Genomic DNA, 13,055 nt, shown 5'->3' with positions numbered 1-13,055 from the left:
CCAATATTAACTGTGTACATTTTTTATTTTATGGATTTGGAATATGACTGAGATTGAACTCAGTCCCTGAGAGATGTGGTAGGACGAATTAGTTTCAGCTAAGTCTTTCTGAATGTCACACAGAAGAAGTGGACAGAAAGGCAAGTTTGCAGAGGTCCAATTTTAGGTCTCAACAGAGAGAGGAGAGGTTGGTTGCTGACCTGGGGTCTGTTGAGGCTGTTATTTGTATTTCCATGAGATACTTAGCACCTGAAAGTTTTACTTATTTAACAGACACTGCATAAGACCTTTGGGTAGTAGTTTTGTAGGTCCAGGCTCCCCATTTCTGCTTTGTGGGTATCTCTTTGTCTCATACACAAAACTACTTTTGTACAGACTACCTCAGAGGTAAGAGCCAGTCTGACACTACTTTGGTGCAAATTGTTCCTCACTGGGTTGTTCTGTAGGTGAAGATTGTGATAAAGAATTGAAAGAGCAAATAAATTGCTTGTTTGTCTTCAAATCAGTGCAAGTCATCATCACCATCTGTGCGTTTACTGATATTCTGCTGTCTCTGTTTTTCCCCTTCAAAGCTATTTATTTATGTTTTAAGCTCAGAGTTTTAAGTTCATTTGAGTTCATTGTAAAATGCTGTGGGGTTTGAGGAGGAAACTAGGTTAGAGAATCAATTTGTTGACTGAGTTAAAAAAAACCCAACACAAAACGAAGCAACCAGATAACCCTTGCAGCTTAGACATATCATAGCATAGATCATGACACGATCGTGGTGTGCCTTTAAAATAGAGTGCTCACATAGATACGATTTTCAGGAGCCATGGTTCACTCTGAAAAATGTGAGATGTAAAGCAAAGTAGCCATTCACATTAGTCCTTTGAGTCTAGAAGGGCTGGCTGGATATGCCTTTTTCTTTCTGGGATCCAGAAACACTTTCCTGTCTTTGCTGTAGTACTCTTCTGAACTGATACTACAGCTCCAAGGTCACCTGCCTATCCTCAAAATCTCTTTGTTAAACTGTCATGTACAAACCTACCTATTGTCATGCAGGCAGACCCCGACAGGCTTCAGATGCAGCTTTTTTGTTGTTCTGCTTTCTGTCCAAACTGTCTTTGGAGAGTGGGATATCATCCAGGGGGAAATCTTGAGATTTTTGTTCCTTCATCCTTGGGACTTTGTGGTAATCAGTCTTTGCTCCGTAATGGCAAGAAACGGGAAGGGATGGGAGGGTCAGAAACAAAATCAGAACCTGAATGTTCTGCATCCTTATATCAGTGCAGAATGTTAGGCAGGGTTAATTGTAACCACCCATGGGTTGAGGCCATCTGATGAAGGTTATGATTTACTCTGGTCTGACTCTCTTAAGGTTTTGTTTGTGGCAAATCAATGTACTGTTGAAAAACAGTATGGGATATGCTGGTTTAGGTAGGGAAATCTGAATGACACCCCCATCCCTACAAAACACATGTGATATAAATTTGTGATAGCATTTGTAAGCATGAGTGGTTTAAAAGCTGAAAAAGTGTATTTTAAACTGGGTTTTTTAGCCACTGTGTATGAAATACTAGGTATGGTATCCATATCCTATATTAACACACCGAACAAGGGGACAGTTGAGTTTGAGTTCATTGGGTGGGAAGCACATTTTAAAATCAAAGTCATGGTCTATTGACAAGAGAAAACCTTTCTTGCATGAAAAAAATTACCAAACTTGTAGAGAAGGAAAAAATTGAGTCATGCTTCTGTTAATGGTATTTTTTTTTGTGGTTCTGCTTCTCCTCCTGTGTATTCAGCATAGTTTACTCTCCAGACTGGCTTATTCCCAATGGCAGGACTCTTGCCTAGCATGAATTGGGGCTTACGTCTTTGCAGTTCTCAGAATTCAGATAAATGCAGCCCATTAACCTGTCTGATTGTGTTATATGCAGTTTTGTTATATGAATGTTGGTTGGAATTTCAAGTCAGTGTTTGCCTTGAAACATGATTGTTTATGTTCAGATAGCTCTACAACCTTTTAGGTCTTGTGAAACTTGGATTTTTTAATTTGGTTTCTTTGAAACTTTGGGCAATAGGAAAATGTTTGTTTAGTTTTCAAATGCCTTTGATGCTACATTTCATTTGAAGTCATGGAAAAATATACTCAGGAAAAATATGCACATCTTTAAATTTATGGCTTAACAAATCAAGTCATGGACATGGTGATACTGAGGACCTGCCAAGGCCACAGGCTGGCACTGACTTAGGAAGGAGTATGGATGTGGCAGAGATGGTGTGTCAGTGTTACTGTGACTCTGTGCTCAGTGAGATGCTCTGGGCAGCGTGCAGCGAACATGGATTAGGAATGAAGATGGATGGCAGTTGTGCTTTATTCTCATCCTGGTTGGACTCCACAAAACAGCCTGAAATCCCTGAAGGTATTTTTAGATGAGTATTGACTTCTGTGATTTTGAGGAAGATGGATGCAAAGTTCTTAAAATAGCATGCTTGACTAGTGACATGTCCTGTGGCATTCTAGAATGTAGTTCAGAGGAAAGATATGAAACTACACTGCCAGACCTTAAATTATATATCTCTAGAAGGAATATATGCCTTTTACTTTGTCACTGTGTATTGAATCAAAATAGTTTCTGTCACTTCTCAAATTTTGTGCATTTTGGAAGATATTTTATTTCCTACTTTCAAGAAGAGATGATAAATATGGGCTTGTTTTCAGCAGTCAAGTTATATTAACAGAAGTTGCTGATTTTATAGTATCTGCTTGAAGGCAATGGAAAGGATGAAGTACCCGATTATTTTTGGAGTATTCTTCCAGCTATTAGATTTACTTTTTGAAGTAATGGAAGTTGGTAATCAAAGCTTTTAAAAATAACCTCTGCAGTAGACATTGCTGGTCAAATATTAGAACTGTTTTCTTTTTCTATGGGTATTGTTGCTATTCAGCTATTGAGTGGAAAGAAAATGATTCTTGAAGAAGAACTACTTATAAAAGATTACTGGCACTTTAACAAATCACTGCAAAGTGTGCACTGTGTATTTGATATAGTAATTTAAAAGAATGAAATATTGATGTTTCAGCTTTGTGTTAGCAACAAATTGCTCAGAGTCAGTATTTAATATGAAAGCACAACCAGATCCTGAACCCCCTCTGGTTATGAAAAATCACTTAGCACTTGATATTAGAGTAATACTAGTAATTAATGCAGTCTACGGAGAACACTTGCTTTCTGCAGTCAGAAGATGATTTGCCAAACCTGTGCAGCCTTAGTTGCATAACTGCATTCTCTAGCTCTGGACCGTGCATATGTCCTGCTGCTTTCCCAGAGGTTTTTTTTCCTACCAGTGTGACTGCAAGGCAGACTCTTCCTTACCTCACATGTGAATGTAATGAGGCAGACTGATCTCCATGACTGAAATAAGTGATGAATCTCTTAATATCCTTCCAGTCTTCTCTTCCTTTTTTCCTTCTCTCTTTTGTTGCTGTTGTCTGTTTTGATTTTGTTTACACCATGATTTTTTTATATAAGCCTTTCTACGTTTTGATTATGTAGTCCTTTCCTTCCCTTCCCATGTTTTTTTGGCAGAGATGCTATATTCACTTTCCATACTTGCATAACATGAAATTTCAGTGCATCCTGAGCATTTTCCCTGGAGATTGCCCTGGTGTCCCATGTAGCCCTGGCTCAATATGTACTCTCCTTCTACCTCTTGTTCCTTGGCTGTGTTTTGATGCTTGGACTGTTGCTCTTGGAACTACAATTGCCTTCAAGTTATTTTCTTTTAATTATTGATAGCTTATTGATACCATCTCAGTAACCAAAGGCTTGAGGACTTCCTGAAAAAACCCACTTGTGCTGTTTGCAGTTTTCTGCTGCATCATCTTAATTCTTCTGCCACTGAAGTCAACATGTCGGAAAGCAAACTGGGGAGATGTGAATTCCTTTATCTTGTCTTTTGCTTTGTGTCTTCTGCTTTCCCTTTTGGAGGGGAAGTCAGACTTTCGAGAGTATGGTGTCCAATCTCTTCTCCTTGCCCTCATTTTATTACTTAGCACTCTTAACAGCTGATTTATTTTTGTTTTAATCAAGAGACTACTTGGCCTATGTGTTTTCAAACAAAGTTGATGCTTCCAGGAATGAAATGTTCCTTTTGAATCTGGAGCATCACCTATTTTGAGGTTTATTATGTAGGCAAGAGAAAAACCTCAAACCCCAAACCCCTTTGGTTCTTTTTTTCTACATTTTCATACTCAGACAATGCCATGCTGGGTACTGATGTGCAGGTAAAATGGGTGTTATGAATGCAGCTGCTAAACATCAAGCAGTCTTGAACATCTCTGGAAAAGGAATGTGTGTGGTCTACAAAAGCTGCTGTTTCACACACTGTTGCCAGAGAGGATACTGATACAGAGGCTTCAACATGAGACAGCCTCCATCCCAGTGATCCCTGCAGGCTGAAGGAGGTGCCTCAGAGTTGCTCAGTATTAATGCATCTGTGGACTCTTCTCAAAGGAGAAAACATTGTGATGTGCTGGTTTTGAACTGTTAACCTTTATGCACATGCACAATGTGCTTGTCTTCCTCTCTGCCTTTGTCCTTCAGTTAAAAAAATATCCAGAGGTTTTTTGGCCCATCTGGAACAGAAGAACCAGGGTCCACCTGCCCATATATATTAGTGGGACACAAACGTCCAGATTCAAAGGTGAAAGACATACCTATCGTTCACACACACAAGCCTGAGAATGTTTGTATGACCAACACATTTCCAGTTTCCTGTCAGTGCCCAGAAACCTTCCTGTCTCTGTATTTAAGAATATTGCATTAATGGTATGTTATGCAGCTCTTGATTACATCCATTCTGGGCAGAAGATGAGACATGGCAGCTCCTGGTGATTAGAGGAGCATCTGTCAGTACCTATTTATCTCGTAATATTCATCCTATAAATAACTGGAAATGTTTGTATTTAGGTCTGTGTGTTTATTTCTTTATTCTGTGTGTAAAAATTATGCTGACTCATAATTTAAATATTTACATTTCTTATAGAAAGGTGTAAAGTGAGAGGGAGAATAACCATGTTTTGATGCCCTGAACTGATGACCTCTCTCCCTGTTATCCAAATACAGTGCAGCTGACCCAATCAAGTCTCGTTTGCCATGGGCTGGTGTTCTTCATTCTCATCATACTCAGAGCCAGATACTCAGATCCACGGCATGTTCCTAGTACAGATCCATGGGGCAGGAGGCAGACGGTGTGTGCTGTGGCTGACCCAAAGCTGAGCAATGCTGGTTGTGTGTCTACTGTTGAGAAGACTCTGTGACCACTGACTGAGTTCACTGCTTCCCTCTGGAAGGCTGGGATAGGGTGTCTGTAGTTAGCTGTCAGTTTTCATGTAGGTGGTGGGAAAATAACTTTTGACCCTTGCCTTATTGTCTGGCAAAGTTAGATATTCAACAGCATAATTAAATCAAGCTACTCTTCTTTGTGTGCTTTTTTTGGGACTGGGGGAAGGAGTAATTTTGCAGCTTTTTTGTTTTGAATATTGCAGTAAAAATGTAATATAGAGGTCGTGCATACTTGGGATTAAAAACTAAATGAATAATAATAATAATAATGATAAAAACCTCAGGTTTATTTAAGTGTCTTAATTTTTTAAAAAATATTTTCTTTTAAACAGTGTGAGAGTTGAAGTTCTGGTTTGGAAATACAGCTCCTAAAATTATTAATGCAAAGAAATTCTTGCTCTTATTATGGTATGAACAAATTTACTTTGTTTGAAAATTTAATGTTGAAATCTTGTATATGTGTCTGCTCATTCATAATTCATATAATTTTCATCATAAACTTCTTATTAATTCATTAGTTGTCAGCCCCCATGAAGCATTCAGAAAAGTAGAGGAATTTTAATATTTTCTAGACACAAACCTTGGAGAAGTTTTGAGGTGCTAAAATATAAACAAGTTAAGGAATAGTAGGAGCTTATGGGAGAAATAACCTTTTGTAGCTTCCTTATAACAGTCAGATGACTTTTGCCCTCTATTCAGTAATTTGTGCATTGCATTGATTATTTATGCCCAGCAAATTGACTGTTGTGTGGTCGTTCAATGGTGCTCTTTAAATAGAGTGAGAGAGCACACAACACGCAGTACAAACTAAAGCAGCATGTAGGGTTTCTTCCTATGACCATAATCTAGAAAAAAAAATCATATTTTTAACTTCCTCAGGAAGCAAAATTTTAATTTATTTTCCCTCCATAGGTTTGGTTGTTTTTTGGTGTTTTTTTTGTTTGCTCCCCCTTTTTTCTTTTGTTGTTTAGTGTGGTGTGTTTTTTTTTTTTGTTTGGTTGGTTGGTTGGTTTGTTTTGGTTTTTTTGCAAGAAGGACTATTTGTGTTGCTACTTTCATGACTACTCATGGTGGTGAGATGGGAACTCTGAAGCGCACTGATTTAACAAGGAGCCCAAGAATGGAAAAACCTCAGAATCCTCACGTGCAGCCCAGGCAGCCCCTCCGGCGTCCACAGCGGGCACTGGGCACTCCTGCGCCTTTCAGTTCCTCCACTCTGCCGGTGTCTGCCAAACACAGGGGCAGGTTTGTAAACCTACGTGACAGTGTGAAAAAGAGCCCTACAAAAAGCACAGCAAAAGTAAAAGCTGCTGCCAGTGGTTGGGTGTCTGATGGCTCGTGTTCCAACTGCTCCTTAGGAAAGGTGGGTGCTGCACTGTGTGTCTGTGTCTGTGCACCTCGGGTGCAAACTGTGCAAAGTATCTTATGTTGTTTTCTTTTCATGGTTGTATCCCTGCTCTTTCTAGTGACTTTGGCACTTAATTTTCTTTTGTTGTTTTTTGCTAGAAATCAAGGTAGTGATCATTGAAATCCGATTTGCAAAGAAATACTTGGTCTCGGTGTTTTCCAGTGAAGATCGTTGCACTCTGTACAGTATTGGGTTTTACAGGAATGTCCTGAGGAAAATTCGGTTTGCTTGATTTTTGTTCTTCAAAGTGTATCTTTCAGTAGTTTGCAAAGAGCACCATTATAGGATTTGCTGGCTTAGTTGAGCTGCTTCAGGGTGTGTGTGGTTCTCTGATTTATCCCCAGGTTAGTTGGTATTTGCTCACAGAAGGAGTTCCTATGTGTTGGTTAAATATGAGAAAATGAACATGTTTTTCCTTTTCACAACATCTGGACTCAGTGTTAGATTCAGAGGCACTCAGTTGATCACTTAAAGGTATTATTATCTTAGCTTTTGTAAACATACCACTTAGTTTTTTAAATATAAATTTTAAGGTCCATCCTTGCACCTTGATAAGTATTAAGTAATTTTTTAATACTGTTGTAACAGAATGACTTTTTGCTGTAGGTGTTAGAGCAGTTAGGCTGGCAGGTCTGTTCAAGTGAGTTACAGTTCGAGTCATCCATTCCTACATACAATAGCATATTGTAATTCTGTGCTGCAGTTCATATGCATTCAAAACAAGGCTTTTAACTGACCTGCTACTTTCTTTCTAGTTTGTATTAGTTGTGTCCATTGAAACTACGATCATTAAATGCTTTAGTCAGACATCTTTATTTGAAGCTATTTTGGGGATAAGCTTTTGTTTGTCAGAAGACTTGAGTGTATTTTTGAGAATTTATAAAATTTACAAATGTTTCTTGAAAATTCCTGGGAAGTGGAGCATTGAGATGATAGTCAGGGGTATGGGTGCTTATTCAGATGCTCTCACAGATACCTGTATTGTATAATGGTTTTCAGGCTGATTGTGTGTCTTATTTTAATAAAATCATTGTTCTTCTGTTATAAGGAAATGCCAGGTTTTCTTTCTCTGATGATTAAAAATATTTTAATTTCTTGCACTGCCTTTCCTTCTAGTAACCTCTTTCCTCATCCGTATGGTATTGGAAGAGACTCAATAGGAACACTGCCAGAATGCCTGGAAGACCAGGGAGCTACTTTTAAGAGTTAGTGGATACTAAATCAACAGCACAAAGGGAAAATACAATGACAGTACTGATAATTTATAAGACTGGACCCTGAAAGAATTAAAGGTCTTGAAACAATATCAGTTTTAAAATATTAAGGATAAAATTTGGAACTAGTGGGGAGGATTTTTGAAGCATTTGGGAGTGAGAAGCCTACAGAGAGGAGGGAATTGGGAATTGGGAAAAGAAAGGAAGCAGAAAGTGGAGCTAACCTTTGCTGCAAAGAGAGGGGTGCAGATTGTTTGGCCCATAAGGGAATCCAGTGCAACTTGGTCAGGTTGTTTTGCCAAGTCAAAGGTCAGGGAAGTGTATGGTCAGGATCCAAGAATAACTGCAGTTTGGTTTTAATCTATTCTCATTGCAGGAATTGTAACTGTAAAGGTAATGCTTGGCTTCTCAGCCCTAGTGTTGTGCTATATCTTGGTATGGAATATGTGTATATCTGAAATTTTGGTTAGGATCTTTAGTCTGTATGTGCATGGGAAGCTGCTTACTTTGGAATAAGACAGACTTCAAGGGGTCTTATTTTTTTTTTCCCATGTAGGGCTGAGTGATTTCTTGAGCTATGACTTTGGTCTGTATTCTAAAGACTGCGTTGTTCTTGCAGTAACTGCAGATTTGTTGCACTGAGCATTTCCTGCACCTTGCAAAATGTATATTAATGTTTTCTAGACCAGTTTAGATTCTCCCTCAGCCTCATATTTTAAACACTTGTCCATAGATGTAAGAATGCTTGAATAACATTATTGATTACCTCTCAAATACCAAATATATCTTGTTCTTACACCTTTCAGTAATTACAAGGATTTTCACCAGCTGTTCATTTTGGGTAGATTGACTTTGAGCTAAAAAGCCCTGTAGAAATGCCATATGTACATTTAATAAGTTTCCTTTATTATTTGCTTTTACACTTTAATTTGGTGTTTGCTATTGGTGTATGTTGCTTTGTATTTTAAAATATCTCAAATTAAAATATGTTTACAATGGTTATGTTCTGGGGTTTTGGTTGATTTTCAGGATTTAGTATTTTGTCAATATTCTTCTTTGAATCTAAAGATCACAAGAATGTCTTGGAACAACTAAGTTGCAAGAGATTCGACCTGCTGTTCAGTTGGTACTTACGAGGCTAGTTGCCAGCAGTTTATGTTCCTGACAGCTTGTTGACAACAAGTTTGTGAACATCTCAAAAATTTTTGAGTCAATGTTTTGCTCAACATGCTGTTTGTCATCTTCTTGCCTTGCAGCTTAAATGTCACTAGATTTCATGGTTATTATTTTAATGAAAATTCCTAGGACCAAAATTCTGGAAGTCTGCAGGTGTTTGATAAACCTGTATCAAGATCTTTGAAAGATTGAATCTATTTTAGGACCTTCTCCCAGTTGACTGTAAGGTTGTCTTTGATTTTTTCAAAGTGCGATATTAACCTTGTTCAGTGCTGTCAACTCAGCCACCATTGCCCTGCTTTTCGTTCTGTTGTACACTGGGGAAGCAATTCTGTGGTGAAACCAGCCCACAAAAAGCCTGAATCTGTGCATTGTCATGAGCAGGTTTTTTGTTGTACCCCAAATCTTGTTGCTCTGTTGGTGCTGCAGGGTGAGTGCCATGGTGTGAATGAGCCCCTCGGGCACAGCAAGCTACTTTGGGTTCCTCGACTTTGGACAGTCCAGGAGGCTGTTTGTTGTAGTTACAGTCTCCAAATCCACGTGCTAGTTCAGAATTTGTTTAAGCTGTTAAATTTGAGTCTTGTTTGTTTTAAAATGTTTTTCTAGTTTTCATTATTTTTGACATTTTGTTGGTGATTTTTAGCCCACAGAAGCTGTTCCTTCCTCTTCTCCCATTGTCCCTGTGATCCCTGTCCCACCAGTCCCTGCTGAGACCACTGTCATCCCAACCACCATACCACAGGTTTTTATTCCTTTGTTTTGTTCTGTTACATTTGTTCAACTTTTATATATTTATTTTATTTGGTTACTTAGTTGAAATTTGCCTTTTGGTACTCTCACACAGATTTCAGATGAACTGAAACAGCTAAATTAGTAATATAGTAAAATTTCGTCCTAATTTTTGTTTGTTTTGTGGCAGCTTTTAGTCCATTTAAGATACCTGTATTTTCATATGGAAGTAATTAATAAGTTGTGAAAGATTTAAAGAAAAAACATGCCAAAGAATGGAAAGAAGCGATGGGATATTTTATGTTCACATAATAATTTTAGAGCCATATCTTCCTTACTAAAGTGTTATCGCTTGATTTATTTATAAAAAAATATTCTCATCTCATACGAATACTTAATACATGTTTTTCCTCGGTTGCACTTGTGCGACATTTCTCATGTTCTCCAGTCATTTGTTGGTATTACTGTTCTGGGGGACGTTTGGAAAGCAAAGGGGATATTATACCCCTCCATTTCTAACATACTTGACTCATAGAATGTTCCTCCTTTCTGGGCCTTCATCCTTTGGGCCCCATAATGTCCACACACCCCCCAAAGCAAAAGCAAATCCTGTCAAGACAAGTGAAAGCAGTAAACATGAGTTAACTTTAATATCTTGCATGTAACTTGGAACATGTGACCATAGCATGGAAAGGGATGGAATAATGTGGGATAGGCACCAGTTACATCTTTTGCATCTAGAATAACATTCTGCTTTTAGTTTTTTGTCACTGTACTGTAACTTTCAGTGCAGAAATCTGAAATGTGCACACCTGCTAAAAAGATGGGTCAGTTTTTGGAATTGTTTGGTGACAGATATTTATTAACTTCAAAAGGAAATTAAGCTTTTCAGAATATTACTGTAATATTTTTGCAGTATACATGTCAGTATTTTTTTCTGAACTTTTACTTTCAAGCTACTGGGCTAAACTTGCAACAAGAGGTAATCTTTTTGTCTTTGCTACGTTGGTAATTTTTGGACAATCCACAATTACTTAAGTGTTTACTGTTGCCTGTTTTACAGTGCAGTTTCTAGTGGATATGTGTTTGCACAAATCCCTCAGCTGCAGTTCTCCCCACAGGAAGACCAAGGATTTGATTAGTTTTAGAAATATTCCCTTCTCAGAGAGGGATTCTGCCCACATCAGGATTTGAGGTGCACAGGGTAGTGTAGCCATGTCTAGACTACCTTTGGAATGTCTGGCACAAACCTTTCTCGTTCTTTTTGGGAAATGATGGTAAATGGCTGCTTCTTGGTGGAGAATCGGAATAAATGCAGAAGGAGTGTTGGGAACAATCATTTAACTTGCAGAAGGGGCTTTGCATTGGTGGGCTGGTTTATGTCTCCAGCATAGTGTTAGAAATCTCACCTACTAATAACGATTTGCTTTTAGCTAGCCATACTTGCTTGCTTTTTTTTTAATATATATTTATGCTAACTCTAACAGTAAGTTATGGTGATGCACAGTTCATTGGTTTTTTACTATGGGATCTTATTTCTGATTTACTCTTTGAAAAGAACTTACACTTGAATAAGAAGCAGAAATGGCACTATAATTAATGGCAGAAAATGGTTGTGATGGATAAAATTGTTTTGACAGAGATTTTTATCATGACACTACTAACTAGTGTTTATTTTCTGTACTGCATGAAGTGTACCCTGGCTTCTATTGGGAGAACTGCTGGGTGAGAAGGGTGTTTGATGGCATTTTGACAGTCATAATTGTCATCCTTTTTGTTTCCTTTTACTTTAAATAGTCTACTCTACTAACCTGCATAGATACCACCTGATTTTAGTATTTAAGTTACACAGGCTTAATTTCTGACACAGCCACCTGATAGCAGATTGATGACTCCTGTCTAATGATAGATTATTTTGAAAGGCACTTCTGAGTCATCCCTTTGTAGCATTTGGGAACTTTTAAAAATCATTAATTCTTCTGAAGTATATTGCTGTCATAGTAATGAAACAAAAAATACAGAATATGAATAGGATATTGTATTTGTCATGTTTTTGTAGGTCTTAATTTTATCTTTGAATGAGTTTAATACTGGCTTCTTTTGCAGCCTGTTAAACTATCCCTACATTTATTTCCACACATGCATACATAGGAGATTAAAAAATTAAAATCTTCAAGTTAACTTATTTTTATATGTATAAAAAAAATCTCAGCTTCATTAAAACAAGGAGGAGATTAACTTAATTCTGTGCCACTGAACTTAATATATCAACAGTATTTGCAATCTAGAATATATCTGCACACATTTTTCGTTTATTTTGGTTTTATTCTTACATCAAGCTAGATGCCTGTTTTAAAGGCAGATAATTGATGCATAAATAGGAAATTGTGTGTTTGGAAATATGCCTTCAGCTTGTATAGTTTTTTTTCAGTTGAAACCACATTTTTCACTGAAAAACTTTCTGAATATGAGAGACTAAAAGTACTAACATACTCAACTGGTTCCTGCCTTGCAAAATTGCTAATGCTCTTTCAGATTTCAGTAGCAATAAACTCTGACTGCTTATGGCTTGTTAATAACAGTTTTCTGGTGGAAGCAAGTGCTGCTGTGTGGGAGGGGAATGTCTGCTGTGGATTTGCCTTTACGAGTCACCTTTCTAGGTACTTTCTTCCCTTAGTTGCACTTCTGCAAGTTTTCATTTTGGAGTTTGTAGGCCGGGGGGAAGAAGAAATCTTCCTGATAGGAAGAAAGGGGAATCAAATCCACCAAAAATTGGTTTTAAGATACTGCCTGGTAGAGCAACCTCTGCATATCATAGCACAAGTACTAGGATTGCTAACATTGTGTCAAATGGTAGCATGACTCAGGGTTTTTTTTGAAAAACAAGATAATAAATGATTGAACTTGGATATAAAATATGATCTCAGACCTCTGAGAGTGTGGTTCTGTGTTAGGAAAGCAATTTGTTCAGGGTAGAAACAGCTGTTTCAGAAGGTCAATTTGGAGATACTCAGGCTGAGGCTGCATTTTAACAGAACTGTGAGAAAGCCAGCAAATTAGATTTTGTACAATTATCATTAATAATGTGTTTTTGTACACTGTGTAATTTGTTCTTTTTCCTTTTATTAAAGGCAAATCCCCCTCCAGTGCTGGTGAATACAGATTCTTTGGAGACTACAACATACGTAAGCCAAC

The 13,055-nt window shown here is 37.7% G+C and overlaps 1 protein-coding gene across 15 annotated transcripts in view; it reads left to right on the top strand.

Annotated features, from left to right (window-relative positions):
- DLG1 (discs large MAGUK scaffold protein 1) overlaps nt 1-13,055 on the top strand; it is a 145,169-nt gene that overhangs the window by 77,436 nt on the left and 54,678 nt on the right. For 8 of the 15 annotated variants that reach the window (XM_071566797.1, XM_071566796.1, XM_071566795.1 and 5 more), the window contains 2 exons: nt 9,775-9,873; nt 12,992-13,045. In XM_071566797.1, coding sequence (XP_071422898.1) covers nt 9,775-9,873; nt 12,992-13,045 — 153 coding nt within the window. The remainder of the gene's footprint in view (nt 1-9,774; nt 9,874-12,991; nt 13,046-13,055) is intronic. The other 7 variants (XM_071566801.1, XM_071566806.1, XM_071566799.1 and 4 more) reach the window with 1 other exon arrangement.

This window comes from Pithys albifrons, chromosome 11, assembly GCF_047495875.1.
Source record: "Pithys albifrons albifrons isolate INPA30051 chromosome 11, PitAlb_v1, whole genome shotgun sequence".
Lineage (NCBI taxonomy): Eukaryota > Metazoa > Chordata > Aves > Passeriformes > Thamnophilidae > Pithys > Pithys albifrons.
The sequence above is the reverse complement of the archived record's forward strand: the minus strand, read 5'-3'. Positions and strand labels throughout refer to the sequence as shown.